At 40.1% G+C, this 21,020-nt stretch overlaps 1 protein-coding gene across 1 annotated transcript; it reads right to left on the reverse strand.

Annotated features, from left to right (window-relative positions):
• Nucleotides 1-981: 981 nt before the first annotated feature.
• Nucleotides 982-20,784, reverse strand: LOC127442098 (zinc transporter ZIP6-like). Its single transcript, XM_051699871.1, has 11 exons — nt 20,485-20,784; nt 14,192-14,884; nt 13,956-14,100; nt 13,753-13,845; nt 10,801-10,970; nt 9,001-9,171; nt 8,306-8,393; nt 7,879-8,220; nt 2,940-3,020; nt 2,563-2,753; nt 982-2,350 (listed from the first exon to the last, which is right to left on the reverse strand). The coding sequence occupies exons 2-11, from the start codon at nt 14,873-14,875 to the stop codon at nt 2,198-2,200; spliced, it is 2,118 nt and encodes a 705-aa protein (XP_051555831.1). The 5' UTR covers nt 14,876-14,884; nt 20,485-20,784; the 3' UTR covers nt 982-2,197.
• Between the last annotated feature and the right edge of the window lie 236 nt (nt 20,785-21,020).

Raw genomic sequence — 21,020 nt, forward strand, 5'->3', positions numbered from 1 at the left:
AAAATGTTATTAAATTACATTTACATTTTGAATTTGTCATACTATTCAGACTGAATAAATGTTTACAGCAAAGAAATCTATGAACAGAGACTATCTGAGACTGACCACTTCTATTAAAATGTATGTGAAAAAATTGGAACGCCCAACGGTGTAGAAAAAGTCCTCAGCTTTTAGATCACCTGACAATCAACTCAAGAACACGCTTGCGCTTTAGCTGAACCAGACTGAAAAATAGCGTTAAGCGTGAAATGAGCTAAAGGAGCACAATGTATGATACCATTGTTGTCAGATTTTACTGCTGATTTGCTAATGCGGATTAACTACTGATGTTCTTTGATCATAATCCTGACCAACCATTTTGGAGATTCTGGTATTTCCCAGTTCAAGTAAATAGGAGCTGTAATTTTATGCCTCTTGTTTACATAGAATATAGTTGCCCAGCCTGCCTGGGAGCATTCCAAAGATGGCTGCAGAGTGGAATAACTTGCCAAAGGGACTTTGCTATGAAGCGCCCTTGAAAATCCTAGAGTCTGGATATAAAAGGTGCTGTAAGCGATTTTAGCAGTTCTGGAATTTCCGCAATCTGAGCCATTGGATTAGCCACGCCCCCCCTTTTTTGGTTGCAAAACCCGCACTCCAAAGATACCAAATGAGCTTTACTGACACCAACATGGAGCAAACACGGTTGTCAAAAACAGCAACAGCAAAATGGCGCCCTCAACTGACAACAGTTACGAACAACATGCCATAAAAATGCCATTAAGCCTCAATTCTCAGAAACGACAATACTAAGAACACGCAAAATGACTGACAGGCAGAAAGTGTCAGTAACCGCGGCTCGTGGACACATTTTTGTTTGCCGTTTACAGAGTCTAGTGCTGTCACAGAGACAAATGAGATATCTCATGACACTTGTTTCATTAATATCTCAATTTTTAATATAACAAATTTTTGCATACCTTTCCTTGAAAAAAAAAAACAAAAAAAAAAACACTTAAAGCACCTCTAAGTGACGGTGTTCATTATTTTTAGAACCGAGTTTTACAGTGTAGGTACTTTGGTATTCTTATCCAAAAATCCATTATTCCCAACCAGGATCCAAAATTAACATTTGCCAACCCCAACTTTCCAAATGTGAGTAAAACTGTGTAAAACTAACTGTAAGAACGGTAATCTCACCCTTGCTGATGTAAGTGACGTGCACGGTTCAAACCAAACTGTCTGCTAAAGAAAACGCGAGCTTTCTCGTCAGCTTTTTTACCCAGTGAAATATTTACCATCAAAAGTTTATGTAGGATGCCCTTTTTACCCCAGAACTCAATGTGGCGACACGTGGAATATTGCCAATATTTATCCACAAAAACGAAAATAAGAGCAAAATTCCTGATGTTTGTTCAATGACAGGTGCGGTTTCACAGAGAGACTAGCATCTTGAGAGACAAATTACCTATGATGTTTGTCTCAAATATGAAAGGAATAAACTGTTTAATAAATCCAAAAACATTATTTGTTTTTAATAAAACAGAATGTCAGACATGTCAGCAATAAAGCCCCAAAGTAGCAGTAGTAATTATACAAATGCACAGTTTCATGGCTGGCAAGGCATATTTATGACCAGTACATTCTCATTTCATCCACTATCAACTGAGGCGGCAAAAAGTAAATTTTGGACCCTGTTCCCAACCCAATAACATGCATGCTAATACTCTCATTGACTGAATCAAGCAGAGATTAGTCAGAGCAACTAATACAAAGACACCAGGAATCAGACCCAAGTTTATCATGGGACACTTTTACTGAAATGTTGGTAGGACAGCATGTGCAAAATGAACACATTCACCACCTCAGAAACTACTGTACAACACTGTGTACCAACAAACACTTGAGTAAAAAAATCAACATAAAAAACCTACAATGTCCACAAGTTTCTCTTTTACACTGAAATTGTAACAGTCAATACTTTTAAATACTGTTTATCCCCAAACAAGCCACAAATAAGATGAAAATTGCTTGTAAATACAGAGCTGCTTCCACCTGTTCAGACGACACAAGATCACAGGCATATCAACAGATGGACGGGCATGTCAACAGATGGGTGGTTGAAGTTAAGGGTTACTTATCACAGAGCAGCATTTATATGGAGTGATGTCCTTATGCTTGAAAAAATGACTGAAGTTATGACTGTACAGTCTTGGGGTCAGAAACCAATGTCGAGTTGTATCCTGTGTTCAAAAACAGCGATGACAAGCATGATGCTGAAGCCCAGGAGTATCCCAGCATTCTGCAGGAGGAAGAAGCCATAATGACTGAAGCCTGCTTCACTTGCATCATTGTGTAACATCTCAGGTACCTACAAAAATACAAAGACTGATTTGAGATCATGGTTTTAGTGGGATAAACACCATTAGAAATCACATAATATGCATACTTGCAATATGCAAACACACCACTATCCACACACTTTCCATCAAGCGCTGGGAGAAATGTGTTGGCAATCACATTATTATAAAGTTTTTTCATAGAAACCATTGCAGTAATTAGATTAACAGGATGTGTGCTTACCATGTCAACTAGGGCGACGTACATAAATAATCCAGCTGTGAGAGCAAAGATCCACATGGCAACATTCTCTGCATAATGACCAATCAGAATACCTGTGATCATGCCCAGATATCCCATTAGGGCCGACAGTAGATTGTACAGAATGGCCTGTCGTACCGACATACCAGCCTTCAGCAAGACTGCAAAATCACCTTCAAGAAGGGAAAGCCGAGGGCAAGTGAATGACAAGATTTTGTAAAGTGCAGATGTAAAAAAAAAAATGTTTATTCATCATTTCAAAGAAATTTCATACAATGGGTTAATACATTGGTCAATTTCAAATGTCAAAACAAATTGTCATCATGGTGATATAAATAAATTATATATATTTATCTCACCCAGCTCATGAGGAAGCTCATGGCAGAATACAGCGACTGAGGTACTAAGACCACTGGACAACCCTTCTGTAAATGCTGCGCCTGAAACACAAACACACACACCTCTTCAGTAAACGCTGCCTTTGAAAATGCACACACATACACCCACACATTATATAAATACTGCCCCTCAGGTAAAAAAAATAAATAAAGGAATTGTTAACCCAAAAATTCGGTCATAATTTACACACCTACATGTCATTCCAAAGACATTACTTTTTCTTATGCAGAACACAAAAACTGAAATTTTAATGAATATTCCGGTCTGTCTTTTCAATACAATAGCACTTTATAGAATTTACTTCAAAGCTTAAGTGTAATAAAAGCTGTCTGTGCATCATATTCTGTGTTCCGAAGGCGTATAACCAGAAATGTACGTTTTTGTTTTTAAAGAAAATGTAAGAAGCTCATTCACAGTGGCATGCATGTTCATGCGAGAACTTACGCGGTTTTTAAATCACTAAACATAGCTAATTCTGGCGTGAACACGCTAGCCACTATGAATGAGTTTCTCTCATAACACTCAAGGACTACTTTTAAGAAACCTCTGGATCCTTTTTTTGTGATTTAAAGTGAGTCCCTTTTAACTGCCATTGTATTGAAAAGCTATAGCTATAAGGACCAGAATCTTTATTTTAAAAAAAACGTTCTTCTCCAACATAAGTCAGTGTTTGCCCTATATGCATTCAGTAGAGGCAAGTCACCACTGCTAAATTATGGTCGCTGCTGCTGAAATTTCAAAAATATTCTCATTAATATTCTTGACACAACGTAACGCTTGATAGGTCTTTTTGGATATAGTTGCAGACAGGAGGAAAAGAACAATGCCATCCCTCCATTGAAACATTTTTAATGGTCACCCAAGCAAAGTTTGGGACAGCCGAGACAAATTTAATGCTAATCTCGAGTTCAGCACATTATACGCTCTAAATAAGCGCTAAATATTCTTCTCATCTGCAACACAATATTTTCGCGGTGCCATTGAAACCTGGTTTGAGAGAGTTTGGCGCAAACCATCCTGGAAGTACTTGCGGCAATGATCTGCACTGCATCTCTGAAGTGCATGCATCGGGCGCATGGGCTTCTCTCGATATCGCGGCGCAGACCACAAAAGTGGTGCAACCCATTTTAATTCTAGTAACTATTTTCTATTTTAAAGGGGGGGAGATGGGAGTCAAACCTCTAAAAGATTAGACAGCCCTGACACTAAACAGCACTGAGGAAAAGAGAAACACTGTGCTATGCGCCAAAATAAATATTTTTTCGAATTACGCATCATCAACCATCAATCATCAACTGTGATATTTGGCAAAAAAATTATAGATTCATATGAATCTTTTAGTAATAATCTGTGTGTTTAGGCTACAATTTTTTTTTTAAAAATACAACAATTTATTTTTATTATTTTAGAAAGACTAGCTACAATGACCTAAACACTATAATAAGGAGCCATCTATGGTCTTACCTGTGCTTATATGCAGGGACTAAATTGGGATTTTTGAGGTGAGGGATTACATTGGGTCTTGATGTCCAATGTAAAATCTGGGTCTCGAAGCAAAACCAGTTACCAGCAGAACCACCGGTGTAGTGATTCAGTAGTGTTGATAGTTAAATGATGTGTTAAATAGGTTTATATCATCTATTTGTGGACAATTTCCAGTCAGTTTCCCGACCGCATCACAGCACAGAGATGGTGCTTATAAAGATACTTAATGATATTCGGCTAAATTCTGATTCAGTCAAAATATCAGTGCTGGTATTACTAGATCTCAGTGCTGCCTCTTGACACTGTTGACCACAACATTCTCCTAGACAGATTGGAAAACTGGATAGGGCTCTCTGGGACGGTTCTCAGCTGGTTCAGGTCATATCTAAATGAGAGGGGTTACTGTGTGAACATAGGCAACTATGAATCTGACTGGACATCCATGACGTGTGGAGTCCCACAAGGCTCAATTCTTGCACCACTCCTGTTCGACCTACAGGTGCATCTCAATAAATTAGAATGTCGTGGAAAAGTTCATTTATTTCAGTAATTCAACTCAAATTGTGAAACTTGTGTATTAAATAAATTCAATGCACACAGACTGAAGTAGTTTAAGTCTTTGGTTCTTTTAATTGTGATGATTTTGGCTCACATTTAACAAAAACCCACCAATTCACTATCTCAAAAAATTAGAATACATCATAAGACCAATAAAAAAAAACATTTTTAGTGAATTGTTGGCCTTCTGGAAAGTATGTTCATTTACTGTATATGTACTCAATACTTGGTAGGGGCTCCTTTTTGCTTTAATTACTGCCTCAATTCGGTGTGGCATGGAGGTGATCAGTTTGTGGCACTGCTGAGGTGGTATGGAAGCCCAGGTTTCTTTGACAGTGGCCTTCAGCTCATCTGCATTTTTTGGTCTCTTGTTTCTCATTTTCCTCTTGACAATACCCCATAGATTCTCTATGGGGTTCAGGTCTGGTGAGTTTGCTGGCCAGTCAAGCACACCAACTCCATGGTCATTTAACCAACTTTTGGTGCTTTTGGCAGTGTGGGCAGGTGCCAAATCCTGCTGGAAAATGAAATCAGCATCTTTAAAAAGCTGGTCAGCAGAAGGAAGCATGAAGTGCTCCAAAATTTCTTGGTAAACGGGTGCAGTGACTTTGGTTTTCAAAAAACACAATGGACCAACACCAGCAGATGACATTGCACCCCAAATCATCACAGACTGTTGAAACTTAACACTGGACTTCAAGCAACTTGGGCTATGAGCTTCTCCACCCTTCCTCCAGACTCTAGGACCTTGGTTTCCAAATGAAATACAAAACTTGCTCTCATCTGAAAAGAGGACTTTGGACCACTGGGCAACAGTCCAGTTCTTCTTCTCCTTAGCCCAGGTAAGATGCCTCTGACGTTGTCTGTGGTTCAGGAGTGGCTTAACAAGAGGAATACGACAACTGTAGCCAAATTCCTTGACACGTCTGTGTGTGGTGGCTCTTGATGCCTTGACCCCAGCCTCAGTCCATTCCTTGTGAAGTTCACCCAAATTCTTGAATCGATTTTGCTTGACAATCCTCATAAGGCTGCGGTTCTCTCGGTTGGTTGTGCATCTTTTTCTTCCACACTTTTTCCTTCCACTCAACTTTCTGTTAACATGCTTGGATACAGCACTCTGTGAACAGCCAGCTTCTTTGGCAATGAATGTTTGTGGCTTACCCTCCTTGTGAAGGGTGTCAATGATTGTCTTCTGGACAACTGTCAGATCAGCAGTCTTCCCCATGATTGTGTAGCCTAGTGAACCAAACTGAGAGACCATTTTGAAGGCTCAGGAAACCTCTTCAGGTGTTTTGAGTTGATTAGCTGATTGGCATGTCACCATATTCTAATTTTTTGAGATAGTGAATTGGTGGGTTTTTGTTAAATGTGAACCAAAATCATCACAATTAAAAGAACCAAAGACTTAAACTACTTCAGTCTGTGTGCATTGAATTTATTTAATACACGAGTTTCACAATTTGAGTTGAATTACTGAAATAAATGAACTTTTCCACGACATTCTAATTTATTGAGATGCACCTGTATATATGCTCCCACTATGATCCTCCATGCTGTCCTTACACATCGCCTGGTATAGATGTCCTGGAGGGAGGGAAGCACACCTCCAATGATGTGCTGGGATGTTCGTACTACCCTCTGCAGCGCTTTGTGGTTGAGAGCAGTACTGTTCCCATACCAGACAGTGATGCAGCCAGTCAGAATGCTCTCCACAGTGCACGTGTAGAACGATCTGAGGATGTTGTGACTCATCCCAAACTTCCTCAGTCGTCTCAGGAAGAAGAGCCGTGGTTGTGCCTTCTTTACTACGTCAGACCTTAGTTTCAGCAGTCACATCAAAGCAATAACTAAATCAGCCTACTATCATCTCAAAAATATAGTGAGAATTAATTGTTTTGTATCCAGTCAAGACATAGAGAAACTTCATGCATTCATCACCAGTAGTGTGGACTACTGCAATGCACTTCTCAACGCCTTTCCCAAAAAGACTATTAGACAACTGCAACTTGTTCAGAATGTTGCTGCCAGGATTCTCACCAGAACCAAAAAAATCAGAGCAGAGTCCTCATGTCTTTACACTGGCTTCCAGTTACATTTAGAATTGATTTTAAAGTACTATTACTCGTTTATAAATCACTAAATGGCGTAGAACCTAAATAAATTGCAGATATGCTTGTTGGATATAAACCTAACAGACCTCTCAGATCATTAGAATCACGTCAGTTAGAAATACCAAGGGTTCACCCAAAAAAAGGTGAGACTACGTTTAGCTATTATGCCACCCGCAGCTGGAACCAGCTTTCGGATGAGATCAGGTGCACTCCAACAGTAGTCACATTCAAGTCTAGACTGAAAACACCTCGGTTTAGCTGTGCATTTATTCACTGAGCACTGTGCTGCACTGCATCATTTTATTTCTGCATTACTTTTTATTATTTTGCTTTATTTAATCATTTAAAAAAAAAAAAAAATTTGTTATTACTTTTTATTCTTATTTCATGTTCTTTATAGGTTTTAATTAATATATAGTGCAAGTATTTTTCTGCGTTGAGGCATTTTATTATTTGAGAGTTATTACTCTGGCTATCTGGGCTTCCAGAGCCCTTTAAGTGTCAAAAGCTCCCAGTAAATAAACACACTTGACAAGGTGGGCATGAATACACTATAACGAATCTAAGGATGTTTTAAGCTAGTTTTCCACCGGCACATGTAAATACGGGTCCGGAGTTTCAGACTTGGGCACGCGTACAACAGCACCGCTGCTGAAAAAAATTCTAGGAGAAACACTGAATGTCATAACAAAACTATGATATATTATGAGTAAATTATGATAAAATGAGTGTCTTTAAAATTTACCTATGGCAAGTCCATCACTGAAGTTGTGAAGTCCATCTCCCATGATGACCATCCAAGCGAGTGTGGCCACACCAGCCTGCTGAAAGTGTTGTAGCGAGTAGGAATGTGTGTGTCTATGCGAATGTGTGTGAGGGTGATGGTTTTGTGAGTGATGGTGATGCAGTATGTGATGGTAGTCATGGTGATGATGATGTTGCTCATCTGACTGGCCAACAGTATCATGGAAGTGGGAGTGGCATTTGTTCTCACAGTCCAGGTCGGTGTAGAGCTCCGCCCCCAACATCACTTCCTCTTCCTCTGCCACGCCACGCCCACATGCACTGCCACCATTTGTTTCCGCAGCTGATGTAATCGTCACAGGCAGTTTAACGTTGACTGCATCTACATAAGCATGCACAAACTTTTACATTTAGACAGACATGTTTACCTTCAAGTGCTTTGACGTCATTTTCCTCCAGTGATGGCACTTTCTCAGATTCCAAAACCTCTGCTGTTAGATCCACTCTCTTCTGCACCTACACACACACTATAATACTTTAAAAATACTCAAGTTCACAGAATACTTTGCCATGCAAAACCCTTAAAAGTGAACTCACTGATTTATTTATTGCTAAATGCTAAACGCTAAACTTTTAAACAGAAAGAAATAGTATTAGTCAAATAGCATTTTTGAAAAAACTAATTTTGAAATTTATTGATAAACATAATATTACTGAATGCTTCTTAAAAAAGTGAAGTGTGTAAATTCTGCGGCATTAGCGGTACCCAATGGAAATGCACAAATAAAGACTTGAGTTTTCCAACAAGTTTCTCAAACACTCTGTCTATCATTGGTCAGACAACACAAGTAGCCCCACCCCAAACTAATGTCAGGACGCTCAAACAGAGCAGTGTTTACTAAAAAATACAAAATGGCTTATTTGCTGTATAGCTGACTCTAAATATTACTCAAGGATAAGATAAAGTATTTTAACACTGAAAAAACACACTTCACCTGTAAAGGGACATCAAGTTTCCATAAAAGGCCAAAATAAGAATGTGAATATGACTATTTTAGATCCGAGTCCTGCAGATTCACTGGCTAGCTTATAGTGTGTGTGTGTGTGCGCACATTTTGCTAACCTTCTGTTTTTTGTCTTTATACATTTTGCCGAGTGTCAGGAAGTGCTCGATAAGGAACATGACGTAGACTCCGCTCAGCACTGTCAACCCTGTCCACACAGGCCGAAGGGAATCCTCTTCTTCTCCATGGTTATGATGCTCTGAGTGGCTGTGCTGGTGATGGCCCTGTGACTGTGGGCAGACAATGAGAAAAGCTGATCAGAAATTGCATGAAATTGCTTTTGTTACAGAAACGTACAGAAACATCTACGCATGTACATGTGCATTCTGCCTAATATCTCCTTTCATGTTCCATGGAAGAAAGTCATACAGGATTGGAACATCACTTTAAAGCTGCACTACATAAATTTGTGCTCTCTAGCGACATATGTAACTGAAGGTTAAAATTGCAAGCAATTTGCAGTAGAACACATTGCATGAGTTGTGTTCCGGCACTGCTCTTCTGGCGGATGAATCTCAAGATTTGAGCTTATCTGGACATCGCATGTGTGTGATCATGACTGAGAAATATTCAGAGCAGGAGTCATTAATGTGCTATTTTGATGTTGATATTATGGTATACAATTAAACATTTAAAACTGAAATATTGGGGGCCTGGGTAGCTCAGTGGTAAAGACGCTGGCTACCACCCCTGGAGTTCGCTAGTTCGAATCCCAGGGTGTGCTGAGTGACTCCAGCCAGGTCTCCAAGCAACCAAATTGGCCCGGTTGCTAGGGAGGGTAGAGTCACATGGGGTAACCTCCTCGTGATCGCTATAATGTGGTTCGTTCTCGTGGAGCACATGGTGAGTTGAGCGTGGATGCCGCGGTGGGTGGCGTGAAGCCTCCACACGTGCTACGTCTCCGTGGCAACGCGCTCATCAAGCCATGTGATAAGACGTGTGGGTTGACGATCTCAGACGCAGAGGCAGCTGGGATTTGTCCTCCGCCACCCGGACTGAGGCGAATCACTACATGACCACAAGGACTTAAAAGCACATTGGGAATTGGCCATTCCAAATTGGGAGAAAAAGGGGAAAATCCCCCCCACCCCAAAAAAAAACTGAAATATTACTTGCTTTGATGAAGATTAAAAAAAAACTCCTATTTAAATATTTTGAATGAATGAATTTTACACTTATATCACTTTTCTGACACTACACTCAAAGATGGGGTTAAAATATAATTTATTAAACAAGAAAACAGTAATATGCTTAAATATGCAATATAACAGTTACAAGAAGTAAATTTCAGAAGTCATAAATATTAGTAATCATGTCACAGTAACTTCCCCCGACAACATAGATACATCGCGATCGGTTAACACTCGATTTCTCTAGCAATATTAGCTTCAACAACCCTACCAAACAACATATCTAAGCATTATAGCAGGTAAACAACCAAACGGGTAACAGATATACATCCATCCAAAATGCAGCGATGCTGTGAACTGAGTGAGTGTGACTAACTGAATAGCATAGTTTCCCCAGCTGGAACACGTGACGGCCGGAACTTCTTTGCTGTGTTTACAGACATGACGTAAAGACTCAAGGATGTACATCATAAGCCAGCGATTTCATGCCAAATCCAACCTGACAGCTCAAAATTATTTGTATGCTTACCACGGTGAATCGGGGTATGGTAAGGACATTGTTTTGAAAAATTATTGTTTATGTACTAAAACAATAAATGGCAATTTGTTAATTTTTAACCAAAAAATTATATAGTGCAGCTTTAAAAGCAACAGATTCCCAAAAAATTTCCAGCCATGTGATTGGCATTCTGTTGCATATCTGTCGTGTCGAATGTGAATGTGTCTTACATGTGGTATGAGGTGGAGGAAAGCATCTCCACTGAGAGTGCCCACTGCAAGGGCCACCAGGAAGCTTAGAAGGAAATTGAAGCAAACTCTGTTCATGAGCGGAATCAACACCACACCAACCAACGCCAGCAAACTGATCAAAGTGATGGCGAGAAAGCCTCCGATCCATGCTGTAAAACATATACTTGTTAGAAACCAAAATGCAAACACGACCCAAACCCCCGGGACACATTATTTTCACATTTAGAGGGCACAGATATTAGTAACTCCATACTGAGGAAAAAAAAACACAAACATTTTGAAGATGCACCAGTTTATACATGCATTACAAACCTACATACATACTAAGTGCCAGATTTATGTAAAAACTAAACTCATATACGTAATAGAACCTATGCAGAAAATCATTACTTTTACACTAGTGAAACAGGTTAAGATGAGACGAAACCAAAGGCAAAACCTATGTGAGACCCAAAAGGGTCTTGTCAGAGGAAACGCTATCTCATTGGCTGAACGTAACAGTTGAGGTGACTGGCTATTTGCAGGATTCCCACACTTTTTGACCCATTTATTTTCATGACCTTTCCAGTTGTATGAAAATTTGCATAAATGGACACCACCAGGGGGTAAACTGGGGTGGAACTGTCCCAAATGGTGTTAGGGCACCTCGGACTCAAAACAGAAACAAATATTGGCAGTTTATTGGCCACTTCATTCTATTTCCTGCAGGCAGGCTCCAGTTGTTTTCTTTACGCATTATGTCTCCATTTAGCAACTTTAAAGTTCTTTAAAGTTCTTTAAATATGCACACATGCTCAGCCTCACCCGCTTCCCACTTCTGTTCCCGTTAGATCACAAATTACTATGCAATTTAGAGGTGGGCGACATACCGGTATACATGATAAACTGGTAGAAATTTGGCAATCAGTATACATTTTGGATTATCGCCTGTATCGCGGTAACCCAAAATCGCCTTCGCGTGGCAAGAAATGTGCACCTCATTCTATTCACGTCACATGTATGCGGTACACGTTCTGTCTGAGAAATGGAGTAGGAAGGCGGGGTGGCTTCACGTGAGAATGAGAGAATTAAAGAAACAGGGTTTTTCAGGTACTGACCATTTTTCAGCGGCTGCTCAAGCGAAATTTCAGGCAGCCGAAGCTAATTAAATGACATTCTTCTCGTGTTATGAATATGCTTCTCATCTCACATATGCAGCTGTGTATCACGTGATTGTCGCGCACGCATCCACTCCAGCAGGCTTCCAGATTGTGCTCCATAGGCAGGAGGACACAGAGCGTGTGATCACTGGCGCTACTTGATCCGGTTTCTCTATCACCAACAAACATCAAAACTTGCGTGACCCATTTGAATTCTTCTGAGTTTAGTTTTTTTTTTTACCTTAAAGCGATGTGGAGGAAGTCAAACATCTCAAACGGAGAGAGAGCCTGACATTCTAACCAACACTGACGGGGAAAACAGCCAAAACAATGTGTCATGCGCCAACAATTATATGTCATCTGTCATGCAGATTTTTAAACGACACATCATCACCCTAAATAAAATTCAGTTCGAATGATGTTCGATATTAGAAAACAAACCGGCTTTGCTTTCAGATATTCAAATATCATCTACAGAGATGACTAAATAATGTGTTTTTTTTCAAGGATAGGAAGGATATTTTTTTACTCATGAATAAGATGAATTATTTCCTTTGTTGCATTGTTTCAGAAGATGTCAAGTTTCTTAAGTTTTATAATAATAATAATAATAATAATAATTAGAGGTAGGAAAAATATCGAAATATCGTGATATTTTTCCTTGTGATATTTGCAGGCCAAATATCGATATAATAATTTTCACATTTTGGTGATGGGTAACATTATTTCTCTTTGCCAAATCGATCTAGGAATTCAACAACAGACCCTTAGAAGGTGCAGTTATCATGCTTTACACATAATCACCCACACTTACTAAAATGTTTAACAATTTTACAGTAGTAACATTAACGGAGGTATTTTGACAAAAACGTTAGTATCATATCGCTTACCTTTTAGGTGAAAAACTATTATACTTTGTGTATTGAAACTGTCATGTAATAAATAATTATTTTAAAGTGTTTTGGCTACTATTGTAATCATAAATACTATAATTTATTTTTAGAAAGACTAGCTACACTGACCTAAGCACAGAAATATGGAGCCATTATGGTCTTATAACCTTGTGGCTTTGCATTGTACATGGATATTAGCAAATAAACTGGCCTTGTTTTGTAAACTGGCACTTTTATATTAATTTAAAAATGCATTTGGTGATTTGGAAACAGTTCTCTGAAATCCAATGAAGACGAATGAGAAACACTGAGTGAAATATTGCAATATATCGTAGTTTTTAATCGCAATAATATCATATCGTGACCTAAATAGCGATATAATATCGTATCGCCAGTTACCTTGTAATTCCCACCCTTAATAATAATATTAGTCAACAACATCAGACTGAAATGTGAAATGTATCATTGTGGTAAGGTTTATTACCACCTTATGAATACCTCCAATTCATTTTTTTAAACTATGTTTGTCAAGTTCCTAATAAAGAGAAAAGTATTCATGAGTATTTAATTCAATTACAGGATTTTTAAAAAAAATAGGCATTACAATATATTTAATTTATAAACCAATTTTTATAGATTTTTTTTTTTTAAATGTAACTCTCTCGTGACATATATCATTATCATGATATCACATTTGTGATATCGTGATATAAGATTTATCATATCGCCCACCCCTAACGCAACTAGTGCTAGAAGTGGGAAGAAATGTGTGGTGGCAGATTCCCCCTCTCAGAAATCCCAATTTATAACACAGTTATTAAAATAACTATGCAACTTAGCCTTTTTATATTAAAAAACTCAAACTATGTTTAAAGTTAATTTGACTGATTAACACTTACCAGTTTTAATAGAGGATATCCTTGGACTGTCATTGGTGTGATTGTGTGGATGGTGATGATGATGATGGTGGTGGTTGTGATGATGGTGATGATCTGAAAATAAAAAATACAAAAGCAACTTGTTACACAGATTCTGCTGATCAGCTGTTACAACTAGAGCTCAGAAACACAAATATATATAAATTATAGGCTCAAGACCTAACCTGATTGGTCATCATCCTGCAAGAGGCAAGACTTGGAATCAATTTGCATAAGAAGGGCAGGGCACAGATAACTGAAGTCCTTGACAGAGAGACCTGTTCCCTCTGTCATGCCATGTGACTGCAGGATTGTGGAGGCATTTTGACACTGAGAGAGGAAAAGCAGAACTTACTTGAGCTGAAAGTGTGGTAGACCGTATGTAACTGGTGCACATCAGTGTGACTGTGCATTTATGTACCTCTAGACTGGGATGGCCGTGTTCGTGCTCATCATGATCATTGTATAAATGGGTGGGTGTGTCCTCAGACTGGTGGGTGTGGTTAATGTGTGTTACATTAGGCTGGGCCGTATTAAATGAGGCTTGGTCCTGCCTTAAATCATAGTCAGCGCTACGATTTGTCCGGTGTGGTTTTGTGATGTATGACGGCGTGGTCAAAGGTGTAGTCAATTCCTGATTTATCTTCATGTAAAGATTGTGTTGTGCATCTGATTTACTCTTCTTCCCAGGGGCAGGATCAGATTGCACTTTCGGGACAGGGTCAATCTTCTCCATGTTATGGTCGTCATCAACCTTCTTGCTGGTAACATGATGTGTATGTGTGGTAAGTTTGTCCACATGTGCATGCGTGCGAGCATGTGAGTGTGTACGATTGTGTGCGTTTCCATGGTGATGCACCATCACCTTCCGGATGTGGTCCAGCCCCACCCCCTTTAAAAGATTGTGCAAGCCTTCTAATGAGATACTACCATTCTGGCCATACTTATTGAACAGAGCCTGTAGGTAGCGCTGTTGCACCTGTCCTGCTACACCACCATCTGTCTCTATGGTGATAGACCTGCAGTCTGAACCTGCCTCCATTGAACACGCCCACAACAGTGCCAGTGACATCACTGGCCAGAAGCGTGGCCATCTGCCAATCATGCTGGTATCCTATTACATAGAAAATATTACTTTTGTAAGTTACAAAAACATTGTAACAACAGAATGTCAACATTACAATTCTTAAAATCTATGAGTCATTCCTACAATTCGGTGACTTTGGCTTTGGAACTTTTGAAAAATGAAACTGCATGGCACGGACTACATGTTTCATCATTAAAGGGATATGTTAAAGATTTTATAAATCATAGAGGTCAAGCTAAATGATTTAACAAATTCAGAGGTCCATTGAGTTAGGTGAGCAGGGTCAGGGTAGAAAATTACAGGGTGAACAATAACAGCTGACATTCAGTGAGTAAAAACAGATTTTCATCTAACATATTATATAAATTATATTTGTAAACTTAAGAGTGATGATTTTATTTCTATCATATATCATATATTAGTTATTTTTTATTACATTAATTTTCCCTATATCTTTCCATAACAGGATGGACATGTTATGGTTGACCATTTATGACTAACATCACAAAATAAAAGGATAACATGATTACAAACCAGAGCTGTTACACACTGATTTCAAATAACTCCAAAATAATTTTGCTTGATGGATGTCACTTCCAAAGTGTGACATCATTTCATAACATAGATCATCAATTAAAAGTAGTTATAGTTAACCCAAAAATGAAAATTATCTTATTTACTCACCCTCATGCCATCCCAGATGTGTATGACTTTGTCTTCTGAAGAACACCAACAAATATCTTTAGAAGAATATCTCAGCCTCGTGGATCCATACAATGTAAGTTAATGGTGACCAAAACTTTGAAGCTCCAAAAGGATATAAAGGCAGCATAAAAGTAATCCATACGACTCCAGTGGTTTAATCAATGTCTTCTGAAGCGATCCAATTGGTTTTGGGTGAGATAAGACCAAATTATAACTCCTTTTTCACTATAAATCTTGCCATTTCAGTCTCTAGGCAGGAGCATTATTTCAATCTCGATTACACTTCCCAGTGCTTAACATATGCACATGGCACTAGGAAGTGTTATTGAGCTTGAAATCATGATCGCCAAGGAGACTACTTATGTCATTTTGCTCTTATCCAACCTAAAACCGATAGGATCACTTCAAAAGACTGATTGATTAAATCACTGGAGTCATCTGGATTGCTTTTACGCTGCCTTTATGTGCTTTTGGAACTTCACAGTTTTGGTCACCATTCACTTGCATTGTATAGACCTATAGAGCTGAGATAATCTTTCAAAAATATATTCTTCGTTTCAGCAGAAGAAAGAAAGCCATACACATCTGGGATTGGCATGAGGGGTGAGTAAATAATGAGAGAATTTTCATTCCCTTACACGACATTGCGTTCTGGTAATGCATATGGGGAGTGTCCTTCCACATGACCTAGCTGAAACCTCTCTACAATAACGCCAATATTCTAATATTGGCTAAGGTGTTTGAGCCCCCCCCTTTTAGGTGCAAAGTTGTCCGCTATAAAAGCAGGCACGCAAACACCACTCCTCAGAATTTTCTTCCTTCAAGACAGCGATTTATCTCTCGTAGAGAAGCCCTCTACTGCTTCGGCATCGACTACACGAGTCAGCGGGCAGGATCTTCACCGCAACGAGAAGACGCTCTGCTCCCCTGCAGTTCTCCGGCGAACATCACTCTGTCTCACTGCTTGACGCTTCGTTGGTGAATGGGCCGCTTCAGCATCCTGATTCCCCGCAGCGCTTCGGCAGGAGTTGTATATCCTTATAAGCAACTATATACTGTTATATTGTGCACACACACACACACACACATTTTATAAATAAATGAGTCCCTTACACGTTTGCGTCTTTTTAAAGATGTTGTTCCGTAAGTTTTCCTTGTGCGAGAGGCACATCCCGCCATCAGATCAGCATAAGAGCTGCATTTACTGTCTGTGCCGTGCCCACACAGAGTCAGCTCTCATGGAGACAACAGACTGCCCTCACTGTGAGGGCATGAGTTTCAAGACGCTTCACTCATGAATTGCCCTCGTTTTGAGGGATGATTCAGCCTCAAGCGCCCACCCGAGGAATCACATGAGGAGGCATGGCGGGGTCGCGAGGTCGAGCAAGATTAATTTGAAGTGGTCTTCGTGCTGGCCCGCGAGCCCCTCAATCTCCATGTAACATGTCTATGCCGGCACGGCCTCGTATCATTTGGTGTTTCTGACACTGGGGATGATGACGATGTCATTTCTCTCAATGCATCAGGCGAGTGGTCAGTGGATGATGCTACCGCCCCTTCCCCAAGCAAGGGCGAGGAGCATGTATGCGCCACTGACAAGGAGATGCTTTCCGTCCTTTCAAGGGCGATCGAAGAACTCGATATTGAGTGGTCTCCTCCAGAGGAACCTACACAATCTCAACTTGATGAATGGTTCCTGCAATCCGGACACTGTCAAGAGACCGCGTCCCGTAGATCTGCACCGTTCTTCCCTGAAGTTCATAACAAACTGTCAAAATGGTGCGCACCCTATCCAGCTAGCCCAGGCAGCGATTACATCCACTCTAATGTGGATCACGAGAAATAAAATGGTTATGCCGAACCCCCTGAAAGAGGCGGTAGCGGCACATCTCTGCCTGGCAAGTAGCAGGGTGTGGAACTCACACCCCGTTCATCTTTCTAAGCCATGTCGACTAACGTCCGCACTGGCTGGAAGAGCAGATTCAATGGCGGGCCAAACTGGTTTAGCACTCCATGCGATGACGGTGCTCCAAGTTTTCCAAGCTAAGCTCCTCAAACAAATGGACGAACAAGGCTATGATCCAGAGATGTTCAAAGAGCTCCGCACCGCTACAGACTTAGCGCTGCAAGCCACGAAAGTCACTGCACCGGCCACTGGCAAGTCAATGAGCAACCTGGTGTTTTTGGATCGTCACATCTGGTTGACCTTCACGGAAATGCGTGGCGCAGAAAAAGCCACTCTACTTGATGCTTTGGTGTCTCCAGCCGGCCTTTTCGGAGGCTCTGTGAATAGAATTGCTGAGTGCTACGTCACAACTCAGCAACAATCACAGGGTATGATACATTTTATGCCAAAACGGAGCAGTACTTCATCACAACCGGCTCGCTCCCACTCTGTCTCGGTCCAGCGCCAAGCTAAAAACCCCACACCAGCTGCCTCAGCGCCACCAAACGTCACTGCTAAAGCCACGCAAGCCTTGGCCCAAACGAACACAGCCATTCTGCCATTTTGAATCACCACATTCTGATTCGTTCAACAACGCAACGGTAGTGGTGTATATACATTGCCATGTCGTGCTGACCTACGAATGGCTGGCGAAACGTAAGTATGCGCTTCTCCTGGTGCACCTCCTTCATTCTGTTATCAGGAAAGTCCGAGTGGACATGGAAACAGTTCTGTTAATTGTGCCAAAATGGCTCAATCAGTCCTGGTTTCTGGAGATGGTAGAAATACTGGACAGGCCTATGGGAAATACAGCTGAAGAAAGATCTTCTCTCTCAAGCACAAGGCACGGTTTGCATCCCCAGCCAGAGCTGCGAAGCCTACATGTGTGGCCTTTGAACAGAATGTGCTAAACACGCCAGAACTGACACATTCAGTTATGAACACCATTTTACAGGCCAGAGCGCCATCCACAAGACACCTCTACGTGCTAAAATGGGATGTGTTCACTGATTGGTGTCTTTCACATGGCAAAGACCCAGTAAACTGCCCATACATGAAATTCATTTCTTCAACAGCGATTAGATGCAGGACTCACTGTCAACGCTCAAAGTTTATGTGGCGACTATACACTGGCGGCCAAAAGTTTGGAAATATGTACAGATTTTGCTGTTTTGGAAAGTGGCATTCAACTGATCACAAAGTATAGTCAGGACATTACTGATGTAAAAAAACAGCACCATCACTATTTAGAATCAAATCTAGACAGGGCCCATTTCCAGCAGCCATCACTCCAACACCTTATCCTTGAGTAATCATGCTAAATTGCTAATTTGGTACTAGAAAATCACTTGCCATTATATCAAACACAGTTGAAAGCTATTTGGTTCATTAAATGAAGCTTAACATTGTCTTTGTTTTGGAGTCACCACAGTATGCAATAGACTGGCATTTCTTAAGGTCAATATTAGGTCAAAAAAGGCAAAAAAATAAAAAACAGCTTTCTCTAGAAACTCATCAGTTAATCATTGTTTTCAGGAATGAAGATTTCATACAAAGGTGTACACTACAGTCTTCAAAGACAAAGGACAACTGGCTCTAACAAGGACAGAAAGAGATGTGGAAGATGTGTACCACTAAACAAGAGGATAAGTACATCAGAGTCTCAAGTTTGAGAAACAGACACCTCACATGTCCTCAGCTGACAGTTTCATTGAATTCTACCCGCTAAACACCAGTTTCATGTACAAGAGTAAAGAGAAGACTCAGGGGTGCAGGCCTTATGGGAAGAATTGAAAAGAAAAAGCCACTTTTGAAACAGAAAAACAAAAAGAAATGGTTAGAGTGGGCAATGAAACACAGCCATTGGACAACAGATAATTGGAAAAGAGTGTTATGGATCTTAACCCCATTGAGCTTTTGTAGGATCAGCTAGACTGTAAGGTGCGTGAGAAGTGCCCGACAAGACAGCCACGTCTATGGCAAATGCTACAGGAAGCGTGGGGTGAAATGTCACCTGAGTATCTGGACAAACTGACAGAATACCAAGGATCTGCAAAGCTGTCATTGCTGCACGTGGAGGATTTTTTTGATGAGAACTCTTTGAAGTAGTTTAAGAAGTTCTGAAATTTTTTTTCAAACTGTTATAGTAATTTTTCACATTATTAATGTCCTATACATTGTGATCAGTTGAATGCCACTTTGGTGAATAAAAGTACCAATTTCTTTCCATAAGAGCAAAATCTGTACATTATTCCAAACTTTTGGCTTCCAGTGTATCTGCCAATCACACACCTGAAGCCGGTGCCACTATAAGCAACCATGATTTAATCAAAGTTCCTTACAGTCCCAACTTGGGACCTAACTTTGGTTGACGCTGTTTTTGCGGCATGAGAGGGACCTACACAATATTAGGCAGGTGGTTTTAATGTTGTGGCTGATTGGTGTGTGTGTGTGTATATATATATATATATATATATATATATATATATATATATATATATATATATTAGTATGACGTTTGCAACGTCTTCATAATAAATAACGAGTCATGGAAATGCTTGTCCTCGCATTCTATTATTATTTTAGATAACTGATCATTTACATTATACTGTATAGCAATAACAGTAAATGCACTTCGGTCGTTTTTGATAAGTTTTATTTTTTTTTTCTTTCTAATGCATTTCCATATGTGTTTCTGGCTCACTGCGCATCAATGACACCTGTTCACACACACTGCTGCAACAGCTGCTTATGAGCACGGCACGAACGTCGTTTTGACATAAAAGCATTACATTTATTAAGTACTCCGATTTTGTTTATCTTCTTTTGAGACACCTAGTACGCACAAATTTGACAGATGCATCATACGAGGATGGACAACAGGCTTCACGCGGCCTATAGTCGGTACGTTACTGCGCAACCTTTCCTAACCGTAAATGCATGCATGCTTAACGGACTTGTTTACACATCAACTTACCGGGACTCCACACGCGCACCACTCTCAAAAGTAAGCGCGTTCAAAGCGGCTATTCTGCACACAACACCACAAGCTCCTCAGCCAGACCGTGTGCAAAAGAAGCGTCATCATAACACCGGAAACCAAAGAGTGCCTTATGTTTCAGATGGGAGCACACTGAAACCGGGGTCTTATCTCATACCTGACATTCCCGACTCAGCAATGACACAGCACAAACAAAAGGACTTGCCAATTCGGTGTGACAATAGACCTCTTGAAAACGAATGTTGACACTGAGATAAAGCCTGGCTGATCTTTAAAGAAGCATTGAAAGCTCTTTCCTATGTCAATGAAGCTTGCTGCTATTGGTTTAGATGTTAGTCACATGACCATTCAACGGTATCATCCAGTAACTTTGGGAAGTCTGATTCATTGTAGCGAGTCTGTTCGTTCGGACGGTTCATTTAATGCAGAGGTGCCCAAAGTTGACCCGTTATGAACTTTGATTTGGCCCGCCTTGCCATAGATGACAAGAGGAAAAAAAATAAAAATAAATT

This window comes from Myxocyprinus asiaticus, chromosome 6 (assembly GCF_019703515.2).
Source record: "Myxocyprinus asiaticus isolate MX2 ecotype Aquarium Trade chromosome 6, UBuf_Myxa_2, whole genome shotgun sequence".
Classification (NCBI taxonomy): domain Eukaryota; kingdom Metazoa; phylum Chordata; class Actinopteri; order Cypriniformes; family Catostomidae; genus Myxocyprinus; species Myxocyprinus asiaticus.

Excerpts from the sequence above, each read along its gene's own strand:
- LOC127442098 (XM_051699871.1), bottom strand. The coding sequence starts at position 14,875 with ATGATTGGCAGATGGCCACGCTTCTGGCCAGTGATGTCACTGGCACTG. Across the intron at positions 13,846-13,955 it reads GCAGGATGATGACCAATCAG|ATCATCACCATCATCACAAC; the intron begins GTTAGGTCTTGA and ends TTTTATTTTCAG. Across the intron at positions 2,754-2,939 it reads TGAGCTTCCTCATGAGCTGG|GTGATTTTGCAGTCTTGCTG; the intron begins GTGAGATAAATA and ends CCCTTCTTGAAG.